Below are 19,670 nucleotides of genomic sequence, written 5' to 3'. Positions count from 1 at the left end.
GTAAAATAAGAGGTAATAGCAATAACATTAACATTCAAGTTGAAAGAATTTGAATGGCTATATTAAAATTTCTTGTGCAATGGTGCATTGCTGACTCACATAAATTGCTTTAAAATGTTAATTATATGACTTGTAGAACTCACTTCTAATATAAAATATCACGTGTTATTACAGAAATGAAATATTCTTATGTTACATATAACATTACTATAGGTATATGCAAAATTCTTACGGTGAAAAGTTGTAAATGATTACTTTGATAAGATTCAAGCAAGTTAATTGATTTTAAAACCAATGTATGTTGATGTATAGTGTATATGAATAAATCGAGAACATAGATTTATTTGAAATCAACATCTCAAAGTTAGTCGAAATTTAGGCTAATAAAGGCACCCTCTGAAATATGTGATGTTAAATGATGGTATACATATTTCTGATTACAAATTACACTCACATTATTCTCAATGTCTATATTATATTCATTATAATTAAACCAAACGTGTCATTTATTATTAGCACAACTAACATTTAAATGTTTACTCATTCAGTGCACTCCATTCTGAATACAAAACCATATAATCATCGTAATGTGAAATCACCACAAATCCATACGGAATGTTAACACGCGCGGATGTCATAAGCGATATCTATTTGTTACATATGAAAACCAAACACGTACATTCATTAGGTATTGCAAATGCGTCCAATTTCGCTATCATGTTACCTTAAAGCTTAAACAAACTCGGGTTCTTTGTGTGCGCGGCGGCGATCTTGTTCAAAACTCGAGAGTACTCCAGCTGTGACCTCAATACTCTACGTAAGACTTCTTTTATCCTCTTTGACATGTAACTTTACACTCCAAAAGATATCCTTCGCATATTTTAATTTGCGGTTTGTTTCTTACTGAATTATAATGATTACAGTTGTGGGATATTAACATGTTTTGATTATAATCACATGTGATAGAACATATTTTAAGATAGGTGATACTACGTAGTTAATGATCTTGTTTATACTAAATTTAAATCTTTCTCTTACCGGACTGTAGTCTATGAACAATGGGATCATAATTAATTTATGGGACTCAGTGATTTTTAATCATATCTTACCAATATTATGAATGGCAAAGTTTGTGAATATGTTTGGATGTTTGTTAGAAGTAAAATCACACAGCTGAACGGATTTGAATGAAATTTTTTACACGTATAGATTATATCCTGGCTTTAAAATATGCTACTTTTTATTCCGCTAATCTGCTGCTATAGGAAATTATTTTTCTTCATTTTTAAGTAGATGGCGCTGGTCTCGAACTGATGGCGCTTTAGATCGATATAGTGATATAAGGCCTTTCGTAGCGGGAAAGGCTTATCTAATATCAAAGAGAGTTGACTTCAGATTGGTAGTTGAACGTAGCAACTAAGCCAAACAGGATCGACAGCCTCATAAAAGTATGTCGCGCCTACCCTTTAATGAGGTAGGATAGTCAGAAGAATAAGAACATCAAAGAAGTTACAATTCAATCTCTGAACATTCTACAAAACTATGGACAATCGTCACAATTTTCAAATACAGCTTTAATATTCATTTAAAACACAACAAAATATTAATAAATACAATGAGAAAGAGAAAATGTGTATAAAACAAATATGTATAAATTGGCAAGGGCAATGGGACAGCGTGGGGTGACATTTGGTTCGGGTCCATTTAGCGAGATGGTTTTATTATGAAAATCGGCTCGCAAGGGACCGGCGCTCGACTGTCTCGCGACGTCGCTGCATCGTCGCGACCCGCGGCGGTGTCTTACACGACCAGCTAATTTAATAGCATAAAATCAATAAAGTACATTACAAAAAGACGCTGTAAATCTTTTTAAAACTTCGAAATAAATTGGTCGACTATTGAATAAACGTAATCATGTATTAAATTCGCATTGATTTGTTTAAAGCGGCCATATTTTAACTTGTACAAAAATGAACAGCAAGAAGCTAACGTAGTCATTACGGTTAATGCAATAATGTCACATGGCAAAGTTGAGATGTCCTTTGCCGATATGGAAGTATGCATGAGCTATCGTTTATGACAAGCGCCGGCCTATATTGTAATAAATAACTCTATTACATTAACACACGGCGATTAACAGGAACCAGGGTTATTCAAAATTGCGATGTTAAGCGTATTGCGCAGTACCTATCGAGTGTTAATCGCGTTATATGGCCATTGGATGTAATTTTTTGTAATTTTAGACGTCGCGTAAAGCTGTCTACCGATGTAGACAGTGTTAAAGCAACTATCAGTTTCATAGTAGTATAGTGACAATTCAAGTCAATTATTACACAATCCTATTTATAAACTCGTCCTATGTTTTATTCAATTGCTTTGTCACCGATTACTAAAAGAAATTACTTATAAACTTGTTTTAGCGTTAAGAGGTGGTTAAGCATTGCTTAAATAGCTCTCAAATAAAACATCGCCGGTGATTAAAAGTTTAAGAGCAGACTAGTCAAGTGTCATTAAGCATAACTTAGCGAATTTTTTATAAGTAAGGCTGTATAAGTTTAAAGTACAGTTAAGTAGTTTGAAATCTTGACGAACAATAACACTTATATTAATAGCAAATTCGTATTGATATTTAATAAAACTATTTTCTTGCTACGTCATAGTCAAGTCAAAACAATGTTAAATACAAAAATTCTTCACACTCATTAACTTTTAATATTCCGACGGTGGCATGCGCCTGGATAGTGACTTTCATTTTTATATTGCTGATAATAATTTCGTACGAATTTCAATTACACTGAAAGCTGACTTGCGAGTTTGGCAACATTTGTTTCAATTAAACTTTTGTCTTTAGACTGCACGGATGAGCTGGCGTTAATGTTAATTAAAAACTGCGAATTCAAGCTAAACTGGGACTAATTACCCAGGTAATAGAATCTTAATATACGATTACAGGGAAACTATGATAAGAAATTAATGTAGCTGATGAGATTAGCATCAAATTCAGGAACCAGATGGTTTGTGGGAGACTTGTAAAATGAATAATGATATACCTACAGATTTCTCATTGTTAGCATCGTGGAATGTCCTGTACATCGTTTATTCAAATATCGTATGTAAAATCCTAGATTTTGACCTCCATGATAAATGTAGAATCTGAATGTTGGATGTTGATACTGCAATTATAAACCATATCTTAAAGAAATAATTTAAAGTAAAATTATTAGAAAAAAGCGACGATAGCCTAGTTGGGTGTGGAACGGACTGCCGAGTCGCATGTCCGCAGGTTCAAATCCCAAGGGAACACATCTGACTTTTCTAAAATTGTGTGTGTATTTTTTGTGAATTATCGCTTGCTTTAATGGTAAAGGAAAACATTATGAGGAACTTGCATACCTAAGAAAGTTCCCTCTAGCAATTTTGAGGGTGTGTGAAGTCTATCAGTCTGCACTAGGCCAGCGTGGTGACCAAATCCCTTTCAGTAGTAGAGGAGGCCCGTGCCTAACAGTGGGACAGTATATTATACAGGGTCATTTTGACATTGCGTTACTAAATAAAACCATATACTCGTCTTCACCTTTGCTGACATTCTGCCAAAAATCATCTATTAATAATTAATATTTTCACCAAAAATCCTGGTTTTAGTTTTTGAATTTGTTTATCATTTTGTAGTTTAATGCGAATATGGCGTGTGCCTGGGTGTATTTTTGACTGAAAGTGTGATGTTGCCACTGGAACGATTTGTCGTAGAGTAGTAGTAGTGGCATTAGGGCGCGTAAAATTGAAATTACTTTTTATTAATATATATTTTGTTCGAAACGTACAATTATTTATTGTACATCTACGGCTTAAGTAACTTATTGTAAAGTTTTATTTCCAAGATGATAAGTATGTGGTTTTATTTAGTAACGCAATATCTAAATGGCCCTGTATATATTATTAAAATTATTATTTGACGTAAAATACTAGAATCATGAATAACTTCAACCTTAATTTAAACCACTAGTTTTGTTCTTGGTCTTATAAGAGGCCAGTCCACATTCTTCGTACACAGGGTGCCCCATTTAGAAAAAAATAGTTTAATGTGCAAATACCTCATGAAACTGTTCGCGTTTATTCGTAAAGTAACCCGTAACAGCGAACTGGTCTCGCGGTCGTGTCGATCCATCGCAACGCGCCCCGAGCGTCTCGTTAAACGCGAGAACCGCACCGAGACCGATTCCATTTCATCTGTTCACTTTACGGATACGCCAACGGTTAATATTACGGGGTAAAAATCACCATTTTGTGGAAAAAAACAATGAAGACGCCATATTGTTAGGTACGGAAGGAATCTTGCAGAGTCGATGATTCCTCGTATTTACAATTTCGTATAACTACGATAGATTTTTACTTCGCGCCATAACTAAATTTTGTTTTTTAATAATTTTAACAGTAAATACACTAAAATCAATAAATACGATTAGTGATTTTAATCTTAAAATGTTGAATATAATACAGAACCACATTTTTTTATAAATAATTCAATGTAAGTAATTTTAATTTGCTACGACTATTCCAATTATAAATAAAAAGTAAATTATGACAAATACGGGTTCTATAGGGTCAAATTTTGTCAAAAGATCATGTTAAATAACATTTAATTATTCAAAATTACGAGTGAATTATAAGAAATATTAATTAAAAAATAATATCATAAGAACATTGTTAGTTCAATTTAATTCACTCCTTAAAGCACTGTTCGTCTAAATCTGGCATCATAATCGGGAGTCAACGAACGTACACCATGTAGATTTATTCACAAAATAATTCATGCGTAACACAAAGAAAAAGCCCGGAACGCTTTGTCTACAACGAAGTATTTCATTTGTCAAACGTAACTCAGATAAATAATGTTTGCAAAAAATTGCCGCCCTTATAACAGCGTTGAGACTTTTGTTTTGACGACTTTTGAGGAATGTTGCAATAAGTTATATTAAAATTTAGAGTTTGTAACACTGTTTTATTGTACTATAAAATATATTTTGTTTATGGTTAGCCGCCGGGACAATTGCTACACGGCCTTTGGGTTACGACTCTGTTTATGCAAATAAAAACTAAAATAACCATAGTATTTAAATGAACGTTCTAAATTTAAAACCATATTAAAATATTTTTTACATTTTGCCTAAGCTTCAGACTACCTTACGGGTTTATTGGTATCAGGTACCAGAGAATTCCAAGTCGTTTCGTACCGTACTCACTTTCATTTACGTATTTTATATTTAATAAGCTTTATCCAATTCCGATGCATGTATTTTTAAAGTAATTTAAACAGTGGATCGAATGTGCACAGAGGCGCAATGCGAACTTATTAATGTTAAATTCATCGCTTTCCAGCACTTATATCGACCTTTATGGTTCAGTGGAAATTGGCCGTAGGCGCTTTTGCATATTTACAAAGAAAGCAGAGGACAGTGAAATTTATATTTTCTACTCTAATATCGTATTTTCTCCTTTAAAATTGTGAATTATGACGATTAATTTAATATTATTTTTGCATTTCTATTATCACCGCTTCACGTCGCCTCCAATTTATACGTCTACACGCTTAGAATTCCCCTTTATTTTTATGGGCCTTTCATTATTTTGAAATATGTATTTACCTTATTATCACCATCAGATAACTAAATTTAAAAATATTTCGACAAAGACGTATTACCTTATTATCACCATCTGATTATTAAATTTAAAAAATTTGCGACCAAAGACGTATATTCTATAGCACATTGTTATCTATAACTACACATAATCACGTAACAAAACAAAAGAAACCTTTGTAAGAAAACGTGTTCTAAAAATTAGCTTCAAAGCATTGTTGTGTACGTAATTAAATCCAATGTAATGAAAATTTCCTTTCTGCATAAAACAGAGCGTGTACGTGACAAGAAACCAGGCTCAGAAGCGACGAGATTTTAAACTGGTTGGAACAAATACATTGTTATTAATGAGGTGTTCTGCAGTTGTTTTAGGTTTAGTACATTTTGAATACATTGGAACCTGATAGGTTTTCTTAGTTATTGTCCTATTAATACTATCTTACAAATAGATTTTATAATTGTATTGTAAAATAAAGTAAAATAAGCAATGAAGATGTTTGCTAGAAGTAAATAAACTGATTTGAAAGATATTTCGTAAATAGGATCTGTCCTAGATTAATATGGGGTACTTTTTATCCTATAAAAGTTTCCAGAGGGTCGTCGGTAAGGTCTACGAACACCTAAAACATAATTTCGAAAAAGTGACTCTTGCAACAACGAAGGAATTATGTTCAAGGCGTTAGTTTATTTTTATACTGGACACTGTAAAGGCAGCTTCCCTTGATGTTTGATGCAGTGCACTTAAAAACACGTTATTGTTAGTAATGCATCATAAGACGATCCCAAGACTTCTAAATAAATCTGGAATATGACCAAATCTGCTCTTTTGCGGTTTTCGCTTTTATAGTAAAGTTATTTTAGACCTCAGTACAGAACAGCCACATAGTAAAGTAGCATTCTTGGTAGAGCCAGCAATTTAATGTTGCAGAGTATGCCAGGTCGCATCAAAATATACGTTAAGTGCGGAGGCACCACTTCCACTACGGCCCGAGAATAAATAAAAGTAAAGCGAACTGACCCGATCGTTCCCAATACGAAAAAATAAATCCGAATGAATCTCAGCCCTTAATTATAAAAATGAATAGTTTAAAGTGTCGCATTTACTCGAGGCTGGAGTCGCACATTAGTTAAAATATGGAGGGGATAGTGCAGATTATAAACTATAACTTAAAGTGATATTTGTTTGCTTCCTTTTTAAATCTTTATTGGCTAAATTGACAAATGTATTTTTTATAATTTTCTTATGCTGTAATAATTGTGATATACCTACTATAATATTATATTTTTTCATATCATGCAATTGCAGCATAAATACTTTAAAAAATACGATGAAATTCATTTTGCATATCCTATCCTACTATCCTCTGTTTAAATGTGGTTGCTCTAAAGAATCTCATGTATGTTTCCAAAGTAAATATATCTTTAAATATCACTAAAGTTTGTTTAATGGTTATAATCAAATTTACCTATTAGTTACCATATTGGATGATGTTTCTAATATGTTCCTGCAAAGAGATACAGTACTCAACTTAAGGTCAGATGTATTAGTTACTGAAATGTGGAAGTAATAAAAAAAATGAAAGTAATAAAGGCAGGTGGTACTCTTATTTACACAACATGATAAGGCTGGCTTGAGGTAGTACCACTGGCACAGAAAACCAAAGTGAAGTTTTCTGTTAATAAAGATTTTCGGCGACCCAAACACCTCCTTTCCTCTCATATTGAAACTATTTGTGAGCAATGTAGATAAGCAAACATCAGGAGGCACATTTGCTTCTTTGCTCCTTCAGCTGTAAAAAAATATATTTAAAACAATTATGTGTAGTGTATAGTTGCTGCTTACTAAATCATCAGAAAGAAAGAAAGAAACATTATTATTCGGACAATAATATGTTACGCGAATGTAAGGCATTAAAATTAAACTATTTTTGGGATTTTATCTCAGTTTTTACCCATCACATATAGCTGCGACGAAACGCGTCGGTTTTTTGTGTGAACACAAAAGAGCCTGCTTTCCCTGTCCTTAATTTCTTTGGCTATCTTAAAGCTACTTACCAGTTAGTGATATGTCGCCATTTACGCCTGTACTACGAGCCACCCTACAGTTTAAAAACAACTGTTTTCACACAATTATCTACAGTGTGGCCTAAACGATAACTAATTGCCTTACGCAGTACCAGCTGTCCGCTTAAGCGGCGATGTACAAATCTACAATATTCATGCGAGCTCGTAAGCCTTACACTGTATTCGTGAACATTATGTACAATTTATTATACACGCATTGGCGTCCAGCTTTAGCAAAGACGAAATGTTAAACTACGATTCCTTGAGATTACTCGAGGAATTAGTTGCAAATTGAAAAGTAAAGTTCACGTGATATATCCAAGAGACGGTGAGGACAAGTGTAGAGAGAGCGCAAGTCTTTGAGGGTAACTTTAAGGAGTAACTGTTAACTTCCTTGTCTAGTTTTGTGTAACGAGATGCGAAGACATTGGAATTCAGGACTGCCAAAGCTTTAAAATCATTAACTAAAACACGACGGGGATGCTGACGTTACTTTCTAATACTTTTTTTATTCAATATTTTTTTTTGTCAAGTAATCACATTATAATGTGACGTTAAATGGACAACAAATAAGGTTCACGTTGGTTCGATTGGCTCCGTGGGATATTTTATAATCATTGTATGTATTATTTATATTTGTTCCGGGACGGAGAGCCGTAAGTGCATAGACCCCCATAGTTTCTGATATCCACGGCATAACGAATCCTAGTTCGGGATCAGCACTATTTATGGTTGCGCTGGCTCTATTTTATACAAAAATAGGACAGCAAAATAAAAATAGAAGAAATTCCGAATATTATATTTATCATTATCCTAGTTCACTGATTTCTTTTTCTTTTGATTATAGGAAGGAAAATTGTATTTGATGAGCCAAATTGTTTCTTTACATTTCGATTCTATTGTTAAAACAGACCCTTATATAAATCTCTGATTATATAATACTAAACCTTATTTTATGATTATTAAGACTAAATTTACACCTACTCTAAATCAGCCGGCGTATAATTTACCCTTCACCCACCGAGTTCACAACTCTACTGTTTCGTTGAGAATGATAATTTTGATAATTAGTTCCATGTAAGGCCGCGCATTACTTATGTACAAAACAAACGATTGGATAGCCCGCCTGTAGAAAAGTTTGTCGAACTTCGTTAAAGTTTTACATCCTACATTGGGTGGACGTGACGTGAGAAATTTGCTGTGTAATTTTCTGTGCCTTGCTTTACACAGATTTATTTTTAATTGTATTTGTCTTCACGCTTAAAGGCGACTTATTGCTAAGCCGCTTTCTCAGTTCAAGAATTAAAACATGAATATGCATTAATATACTTATATTTTTGGGATATCGGTCCATTTAGCGACTACATCCTACTAATACTTTAAATGCGAAAGATTGTGAGGATGTATGTATGATTGTTCCTCTGTCACGAAGAAACAACTGAACGGATTTGGATGAAATTTTACAGTAACATTGGTTATACATTAGAATAACACATAGGCTACAATTTATAATGATTTTGCGTAATTTGGTCATAATATATCAAGTACGTCGGAAAAAAAATATCCCGGAAAACTCCATCACGCGGGGGAAGCCGCGAGCTTTTGCTCGTTTCATTATAAGTTTAACATATAAAATGCAATTATTGTACCTAGGTGAGTTACAGATTTCGTCTCAATGCCATGTGCCAACCTACATTATTACTTTGCCAATCTTCCTTAGCGTTAGCCCCATTAAAAATAAAATGAAATTTATATTACTATCTGCGATAAAAATCTATTGTAATCTCAATAATGTAGTCTGTAAGGTACAATATCATTAAAAATCTGCCTATTGTCAGACCCAAAAGACGTTTTTTCGTTAACAGGATTAGGTGGACCTCCTTCTCAGACTGTTAAGGCGTTCCAACCGTCAATAATGCCTACTAAAGACAAAATGGATGAAAACCCCGAGAATCCTAATAGCCCATAGCTAATAAAGAAAATTCTGGGCCATGATAAGATCATTTTGGTTGAAGGCTGTTATAACGAAATTACGTCGGTGAAATTGGGAGATTTTACGAAAAAAAAACAAATAACAAGTTATCTTTGTTTTATCATAACGAGTTTACTTTCGTTTGATGTAAAATTTCAAAAGGACGTTAAGACCTGGAATGCCATGTCGGCAAAAAATACTGCCGCTCTTCATGACAATAAAACATAATGTTGTGACAGTTATAAGGAATTACTGCAGTTAACTATGCTTATAATGTAAGGTCAGAGATCATTTTGTTGGTAACTTTTTAGATTAGATTTGCCGATGAAAATAGGTCTCACAAGATACTTTCATTTCATGACACCGAAATATCGTTATGGATATGTCATTTTAAATATAATACCATTTTAAGCATACCTTATTACGTAAGAATATAACACTAGAAATCTTACTGGACATATGAGTATACATAATGAGTATACATTAGGTATGCTAGTGGTAGGATATTTTTTATCCGCTCGGACAGCGACTATCGTCAACAAGGTGTAAAACACGCCTTACTGACACGTAAGGGTACCGCGTTCCGAGTTAAACGCGTTTATTAAATTGACCGGCATAATTATGTCGACTGGCGAGAAATCTCTCCTCAGTAGACAGTTATTTGGGTTCCAGTCTACTTACCATCACGTCCATTGAGGTCATTCTTCCGTGCCCATGAAAATAATTTATCATTATAAGAGGAAGAAGTAGTTACATCGAATAGCTTATATAACTAAACCCCACCTTACTACGTGAACTTTAAAATTATAGTTTAGTGACAATTCTTATCATCAGAAAATTCTTACCAATTCCTTACATTCAGGTGCAGTGCGGTCACTGCCACGTGCACGAATAAATAAAAAAACATCGAACTTGAATTAATCGACTACAGTAATAAGAATAATATAATATGTCATGAACGCTGCGATACTGAACTCTGGTTCCTGAATTTTGCAAATACATTTCGGTTAAGACGCCTTTTGATATTCATCATTCTATCTTAAGCTAGGAAACCTTTTGCTATAATATTTCCTTTATAAAGACTAGGATATTTTAATTCGTAACAATAATAAAACCTCTACACGCTGGGTTATTTTATTCGCTTTAAATATAATACGTTCGTTTTTTATTTAAACACTCCCTTACTCTTTACGGCATAATATCCGTAAATTAACCACCGTGTAAATTATATGAATAACTATGTTTTTCACAATGCATGCGCCACTTTCGTAAACAAAAACATTTGCGTAACATAGGGTGTTTTTACACCCGAATGCTATTCTGCCAAACATTTCAAACTGGAGATTGGTCAGTTACGGGGATACGGCCTTTATCGAGGGCAGACAGTTCTATTTTTAAATTTGGATACTGTTCTACGGCTAAAAAAATGGTATAAAATAATATGTTTTTTGTAACGTAGATGGGTACTTATCAACTGGTGTTTATAGCTCAGGTTTTCCTTTTTAAGCACCAGCACGATTATATAGCCACTACTAGTACAAAAGTTAGAATAAGTCATTATTTTTTACATTGTTCTATGTATGTTGATACTTATAATAAATAAATAAAATAAACATACTTTTAATAAGCATTGTGAATTGATTTATTATTTTTATGATGTTAAGTAGAAGTCCAATACAATGATGACTGACGAGAGATGATTACCCCTCGGCAGTTCATACAATTATGCCGGCCAGTTGGAATCGGATATGCCCAGGCTGATCCCATAACGCGAAACACTTAAGAAGGCCACTATTTTTTTTAGGCGGGTTTTAAATCCTTGTATGATAGTCGCTATCCGGGTGGATATAATATATATCCTATCACCAATAAATGATCAGTTAACTCTATATTGATTTTCTTAAGATTAATGACCATTGTTTTAATTTTTAATTTGGAATGGTGGTTCTTGATTTAGACAGAACTGTCTACAACATAACTCTAAAAATGTTTGAAATACATACTAAAACGATGATTAATGCACGAGGCATCTACTATATTGAAATTTACATTCCATTCAAAGTTTCTGTAAACACGCGACAGTTCTAAACTACGTTAAAATTTTAAATGTGTCTATCTGTTTTTGCATTCGGCGTGAACTAAACTTTAGACTGTTCGTTAATTCAGTGCTAACGCTCGGGCCCGTTGTCAGCAAGGCATTTTGTTTAAATAGTGCAGTGCCTATGGTTGTGGGAATGTTATTGGACTCTTGTAAAACCATTTTCACCTAAAAAAATATTATCTTTTTATATTTAATGCTTCACTTCATTATAAAAATTTAATTAAACTGTTTTAAAAGAATCAATGAATATTTAATTCACAATTTTATCATACTTAGTGTACATATACATATATTTTAGTAGTATCAGTTTAGACGACGATGCGAGTCACTGCAATGGTTATAATTGCGTCTTATTCTTGCAAATTAGTTATACAACTTAATAATTTATTATATATATGCCCTGTCTTATCTAAGCCATTTGCATTGACATATAAAGGGTCATTTTAATATTACGTTAATGAAACCACATACTTATGTTCTTAAAAATAACACTTTACAAATAAGTTAGGTACTTGAACAGCAAATGTAAAATGAAAAAGTTTTAAACAAAATTAATAACAATAAGAAGTAACATTAATTTTACGGGCCCTAATGCCGCTATTACTACTCTAAAAGCATTCGTCGCAGCGGTAACATCACATTTTCAGTCAGAAATATACTCACGCGCACGCCATATTTGCACAAAAGTAAAACTGGGATTTATGGTGAAAATATTCGTTATTCTGGGATGATTTTTTTGATGTTAGTAGAAGTAAAGATGAGTATGTGGTAATATTCATTAACGCGTTCTCACAATGACCCTTAATTACGAATCCAATATGTAGTAAATTTATTGCGTTAGGAACTGAGAGATTTAGAAAGGCCTGAACCAACGGCTCCCTTCCCTTGTTTCTATTATTAATTTGTAGGCCTATTATTTGCAACATGTTGATATGTTACCATGGTATTATGTTACCCACTTACCCGTTGTCGGCCTATTGGAAAATAAAAACTTTGCCTCGATGGCGTAGTTGTGACACGTACAGGGTACTAGTACGACTATCGCGCGGAGGTCCTGGGTTTCAATCCCGGGTCAGGCTAAAAATAATTGTGACTGTGTTTTTCCATTACTCAATTGCAGTTCGGAGTCGGGAAGTTAGCGGTGTGATACCCAACGTGCCTCGGTAACGTAAAGCCGCTGGTCCTGCGCCTGATCTCTCTCCGATCATGTTGGATTGCCATCTGCACGGGCTATAAGAGTGAAGGAACAGAGAGTACACCTGCATACCTGGCTGACATCTGTTGAGTTTGGCCGCCGTGGCCAAATTCGGATTTGGATTCATTCATTTATTAAAAAAAAAAACAACTGCACTATAGGCACATCGCACTCTTACAAGTACAATTTCAACGTAATAACATGTGCTCAATACTTCAAAAATCCACATCACAAGATAATAAGCGGGATAGAAAGTTACTATCATCGGTACGGATCGAAGCTAACGTGCTAGGTTTGACCAAACCCTGCATAAAAGTTATTCTCCGGTTTTAGAACGAATATTTTATTTCCAACATGTCTCTTGTCACGAGTGCCGCGCCGCTTGATAAATATTTGCATAGTAATATGGATTGGGAATATAAAACTTTTGGGAATTTCGTTAGTTGAGAGCGGAGTTAAAACTTTCGACATTGCTACTTTTTATCTGAGGACGAAATCTACGGAAACTTCGCGACCCTTTCTTGTAAGGCTGAATGGCGATCACTCTCTCTGCTAAATATTTATGTTTTTACTTTTATTGTCTTATTTGATATCTTCGTAATTTGGCGGTGTGTTAAAATTATTATAAATTATTTTGAAAGTAATAATCTTAATTAAATGTAATTAATGCTAATCAGTAATCACCAAAGGCTTTATATATACATTGCTTTATGCCAAATGGTTTATTTTGGTATATTTTTTTATTTATTAACTCGTAATGTAGATAAATGTTGTAACCAACTTTTGCCTCCGTTTGTGTGAAATTTTTTCCCGGGACAAAAAGTTACACTCAGAAGTTATATAGCTTAATATTAGTGAAAAAAATCAAAATCGGTTCAGTAGTTCCTGAGTTTGGCGCGTACAAAGAAACCCTTCAGCTTTATATATTAGTATAGAAGAGAGACTTAAAGAAACACATGTCTGTATAATATGCGGATTTATCGATATGTGCATTTCGAAAATTACCTAGCTTTTAGTTTCTAGCTCTCTAGACCCCTAGTTCTTTAGCTGTTAGTTCTCTAAACCTATGTAGTCACTGAATTTATCATATATCCTATATTTCACTGTAATCACTTTGCTGCGCCAGGGATAATAAAATATTCAGCCGTCAAACTCTGGCAAATCAAGGTGTAAAATTTATGAATTACGAATACCCTGCAGTTGACGTGAAACTGCGATTGCAACATTTGCATCAGCGGATACTTTATTGTATTTGAATAGTGCGTAAAGCTGGCCTGTTTTGGTCAGCTTTTCTATAAACACCTTCATTTTCGTTCCGCATTAATCTACTATTTATATAAATGTGAGTCAGGAAGTTGGCAGTGTGATAAGTTCGTGCTTCGGAAAGGACGTAAATCCGTTAATCCTGCACCTGATCTATCTTGGGTCATGTCGGATTGCCGTCTCACCGGATTATGACACTGTAGGAACAGAGAGAAAAGCAAGAGCACTTGTGCACTATAATATCTCCTGCGTACTTGGATGATATCTGTTGAGATTGGTCTCAGTGGCCGAAATTTGTTTAGGAAGGAATCAATTTATATTAAGCAACTGAAAATATATTTTAAAGTTGAGGCTAATCTGCTTACAATAATGAAACGATCACGCTTGCTGGCTCAGTTTGTAAACTATTTTAAGATTCACGCATTAAATATAAAAACCACATTGGGCTAGGACTGAACGCCAACACTCTGTGGCTTGTGGACCCTGAAACACAACTAGAATACGGATCCGATATGTAGTTGTTAAAAACGACAAAGAATGTAGGGCTGCTAAGAACTATGAGTTAGCCTTAACTCTGTAGGATTACGATGACAAAATAAAGAACACTTATTATCATGGTACACGCGGTAAAAAAAAAGTGCTTAAAACATATTCCATGTCCTAAGCGTGACAACTAGGTGGCCATCTTAGCATAAGCTGTGTTATGACAATAAAAACAAGACACTGCTTTTCAGTGCGTAATGAACATTTCCATACACCATCATGAGAGATAATTCCAATATAAACTAGCATTAATAGGATAACTTACATTTGTGGCATATTATTCACTGTAATCAGTGCATTTACATGTAATACGATTGAACCACTCGGGACTACCTAGATTTATAACGATGATTGTAAAAGTCCATAAATTATATCAAAAACATTATTTAAATAATATTATCATTATTATTAGGACGTTATTGAAGAGTAGGAATTTAAATTCCAAAAATATTAAAATTATAATTTATTTATAAAAAAAAAAAATATTTTTACTACATTTTTGTCGTTAAGTAGTGCAATAAAGAGTACTTACTTATAGACAGACATGATCATCACCACTCTGCCCAGAGTGCACGACTACGAAAAAAACCTATAAACAAAAAAGTAACCAAGGCATTTCACTTGTCTACGCTACGGCCTTACAAATAGCAAACCGAACCTAATACAGAATATTTACAACAATAATAAATTTCTCCATGGACTAAAATGGCCTTATGAGTCCTGCAGGTATCTTACAATTATTTATCACTGAGGTTTTAATTTGAAGTGAATGTATCAATTTATTGTAAAGAATTTTGATACACATAAACTGTCCTTCGAGAAAAGTCAAAGCAATTTGGATATTATTGACAACGCGTACCAACCATAAAACGGCTGCACAAGAAAATAAAAGGTGTCGAAATGTATGTTCAAAGCTTTGCAACGAAATTGCTTGAGCTAAATATTTTGCCGCGTCGAAAACCACTAACTACGCGGAAAATTTCGCTTTTATTCGCCGCTCTGAAGCCACGCTGTTAATATTTGTGGCGCCACCGTCGCCTCCGGAAGTGCACTGGCTAGCAGGAGTTCAACAACAAAAAAATGAAAATGAAATTCAAATGCTACGTAATTATAAGGAAATTAGGCAAATAATAATAGAAACAGAGGGCTACTTACACGAAATGGAAATTATGATTCTTAAACCTTTGTCACGGGGTCGTTAATTGTTTTACAAGTGGCTCACTTTTTGATTTTATAATAGTATTTTTTAACATTCTGTTCAACTCTAGCAAATGGTCATTTCATATTGTTATTTTTTATTATTTACTAAATAAAAGGAACCATAATATGCTAATTCTATCTATCTATATTTTTAACTCCTAGAAAATCTTTGTGAAATAGCAAAATAATAACACATCAGTTCGTTTTGCACATGAAGTATGCCGTTATAAAAAGCAATAAGCACTTAAATTACAAAATGGAACGCATAAATTTAAATATTATGAACTTTTTATGAATTCTCCGTTATCAAGATTATTGTGAAAATTTATATCGTCTCGAGAGAGGAGTCTTGACCGTTTAACCCTCATGAATTATTCACGTGGATGCAGACCAAGATCTCGACTCGATATCGTTCGTGGAATATGACTAGTTGTGTAAAAACACTCACGTAGCAAATAACTTTTAAAATAATGTATTTGTAATGAATAGAAATAATGCATCCAATAAATTTGTGAAATTGTATTAACTTATTTTTTATTGCATACAAAAGTCACACATATTACGTGTTTCGTATGCTTTATATGTATGTAAATGGTTGTACTATCATATATCCTGTATACAAGACTACAAAAAAAAGTAGGCAACTATTAATATGCTTATAGCAGAACAATTACTTTTCAATACAATATACTAACAGATGGGAGGTTTTGATTTCAAATACACTACATATGTTATAAGTTACTAGCTTGTGCCCGCGGCTCCGCCCGCGTTATAAAGTTTTTCAGGCTAAAGTTTTCCGTTATAAAAGTAGTAGTTTCCCGGGAGCCTATGTTCTTCCCAGGGTCTCAAACTGTTCCATACCAAATTTCATCTTAATACGTTGGGTAGTTTTTGAGTTTAACACGTTCAGGCAGACAGATGCAGCGGGGGACTTTGTTTTACCCTTAACATTTTTTTTTACAAAAAATAGGGGTTGGTGATAGAAGGGTATAAATTTAGGGTTGAATGTATTTTTTAATGCGACATAATAAAAAAAATAAAAATTTGTATAGAATTATAAAAAAAATGTTAAGGGTGGACAACCCTTAACACTTAGGGTATGAAAAATAGATGTTAGCCGATTCTCAGACCTACTGAATATGCATGCAAAATTTGGTTAAAATCGGTAAAGCCGTTTCGGAGGAGTACGGAGACAAACATTGTGACACGAGAATTTTATATATTAGATTTGTCACGTGAATCTTTTGTACACGATTGGTGAAATTAAACGAAGTATATTATAAAGGCTTGATTCTCATTATAAAAATCTGAAGTAACAAGAATATTTTATTATCATTATTTTTGTATTATTTTACTATGTTCAAAACAATAATAATTTAATTAAAAATTGACACGAATGATTACTTTTTAGTATTTCTAACAATTTCTAATAATTTTACATACAGTTAAAGAATTACAATTTCTTCCCAAGTCTTTGATTGTATGTGTTTGAGGATGATACATCACTGTTGAGCGCTCTGAACAAGAAAAATACCACTTTATATCTTTATAATATCAATTTATTTGATTTTAGTAATGCAAGATAGTTATAGACATTAATTACATTTTAATATAACTTAACATGACGCTTACTTGACTGACTATGGTTTAACTTCACAGTACTTCTTGGCTGGCTAGTGTTTCCACGCTCCTGGTTCCACGCAGCAAAGTCTCTTGGCTATCCATCGGCAGGCTGCTTAGATGTTCCTGACTAGCTAGTGTTTCCACGCTCCTAGTGCCACGCAGCAAGGTCTCTTGGCTATCCATCGGCAGGCTGCTTAGATGTTCCTGACTAGCTAGTGTTTCCACGCTCCTGGTGCCACGCAGCAAGGTCTCTTGGCTATCCATCGGCAGGCTGCTTAGATGTTCCTGACTAGCTAGTGTTTCCACGCTCCTAGTGCCACGCAGCAAGGTCTCGTGGCTATCCATCGGCAGGCTGCTTAGATGTTCCTGACTAGCTAGTGTTTCCACGCTCCTGGTGCCACGCAGTAAAGTCTCTTGGCTATCCATCGGCAGGCTGCTTAGATGTTCCTGACTAGCTAGTGTTTCCACGCTTCTGGTTCCACGCAGCAAAGTCTCTTGGCTATCCATCGGCAGGCTGCTTAGATGTTCCTGACTAGCTAGTGTTTCCACGCTCCTAGTGCCACGCAGCAAGGTCTCTTGGCTATCCATCGGCAGGCTGCTTGGATGTTCCTGACCAGCTAGTGTTTCCACGCTCCTGGTGCCACGCAGTAAAGTCTCTTGGCTATCCATCGGCAGGCTGCTTAGATGTTCCTGACTAGCTAGTGTTTCCACGCTCCTGGTGCCACGCAGCAAGGTCTCTTGGCTATCCATCGGCAGGCTGCTTAGATGTTCCTGACTAGCTAGTGTTTCCACGCTCCTAGTGCCACGCAGCAAGGTCTCTTGGCTATCCATCGGCAGGCTGCTTAGATGTTCCTGACTAGCTAGTGTTTCCACGCTCCTAGTGCCACGCAGCAAGGTCTCTTGGCTATCCATCGGCAGGCTGCTTAGATGTTCCTGACTAGCTAGTGTTTCCACGCTCCTGGTGCCACGCAGTAAAGTCTCTTGGCTATCCATCGGCAGGCTGCTTAGATGTTCCTGACTAGCTAGTGTTTCCACGCTCCTGGTGCCACGCAGTAAAGTCTCTTGGCTATCCATCGGCAGGCTGCTTAGATGTTCTTGGCTAGCTAACGTTTCGACACTCCTGGCGTTACGGCGATTATAGCCCGGATGAGTCGGTCCTGTGCTCTGGCTACCTCGAGATATGGAATGACGGCCTCCATGATAATGGTCTGGTGTACCAAGACTGCGCGCGTATCTTCTATCTGGATTGAACTTCACATCATCTATTATAGACGGAAGGAAGGGATGTTCTGCAGTTGATGGTGCCTTTGGTATGTTGTCGCCTTGATACAACCATAGTGGCTCATTGCCGGACTCCCTAAATTTTCGACTAAGTGTCAATCTACCTTGAGGTAGCTTGAACGTAGGCTGGCTAAATCGCTGACCTAAGGACTCACCAAAGAGCAACACCAGCGCAACGCCCAAAATCAGTAGCAATTTCATGATTGTTTCACTTCTAACAATTTCCTTCAAGTGATAGTTTGATCGATCAGTATGAGAATATATACTATGTGGGCAGGAAAGTAATATTACCCGTTATTAACGGTATTTTCCCTGGAATGTTTACAAACAGCACGATTTAATTGTTTAGACGTGTTTTCGATAACCTTTTGACTGGCGATGCATAAGTGAAGCATATCTTTGGCAGACACGTATTATAGCAATAAATACCTAACTTAATAAATAAGTATAAAGGCATGATATTCACTATAACAATCAGATAATATGACACGGTCCTATTAAACCGCACAGGATTACTTACATTTACCTATGTATATTCAAAATAATGGTTGCATTTTAATAAATCACATCAACATTGAGTATTATTTATAATGATTTAAAAAATATCATTTTGTTTCTTACTATGTCACCCGAGAATTTCATCTCCGTTGTCGTTGGTTTTAATTTAAAAATTTTATTTTTAACTTTTAGCTTATAACGATTAATATAAGTACTAGGTCATTTTTTACAATGTGTTGCTAAATGAAACTAACTACTCTTCTTTACCTTTGCTTATATCGTGCAAAATTCATT

The 19,670-nt window shown here is 34.7% G+C and overlaps 1 protein-coding gene and 1 long non-coding RNA gene across 2 annotated transcripts; both read right to left on the bottom strand.

Annotated features, from left to right (window-relative positions):
- Positions 1–6,834: 6,834 nt before the first annotated feature.
- On the bottom strand, positions 6,835–16,496 carry LOC115454462. The gene is made up of 3 exons (XR_003939674.2): positions 15,930–16,496; positions 15,307–15,363; positions 6,835–7,426 (listed from the first exon to the last, which is right to left on the bottom strand). It is a non-coding gene; the product is annotated as an uncharacterized LOC115454462 (long non-coding RNA).
- Positions 16,497–17,511: 1,015 nt separating this feature from the next.
- LOC115454570 lies at positions 17,512–19,127 on the bottom strand. The gene has a single exon (XM_030183303.2). It carries the CDS (start codon positions 19,077–19,079, stop codon positions 17,628–17,630), a length of 1,452 nt encoding a protein of 483 aa, XP_030039163.2. The 5' UTR covers positions 19,080–19,127; the 3' UTR covers positions 17,512–17,627.
- Between the last annotated feature and the right edge of the window lie 543 nt (positions 19,128–19,670).

This window comes from Manduca sexta, chromosome 17, assembly GCF_014839805.1.
Source record: "Manduca sexta isolate Smith_Timp_Sample1 chromosome 17, JHU_Msex_v1.0, whole genome shotgun sequence".
Taxonomy (NCBI): Eukaryota; Metazoa; Arthropoda; class Insecta; order Lepidoptera; family Sphingidae; genus Manduca; species Manduca sexta.
This window is presented reverse-complemented; position numbering and strand designations above follow the sequence as displayed.

Bases quoted from the DNA above. Each gene is read 5' to 3' on its own strand.
- LOC115454570 (XM_030183303.2), bottom strand. From the start codon at position 19,079: ATGAAATTGCTACTGATTTTGGGCGTTGCGCTGGTGTTGCTCTTTGGT.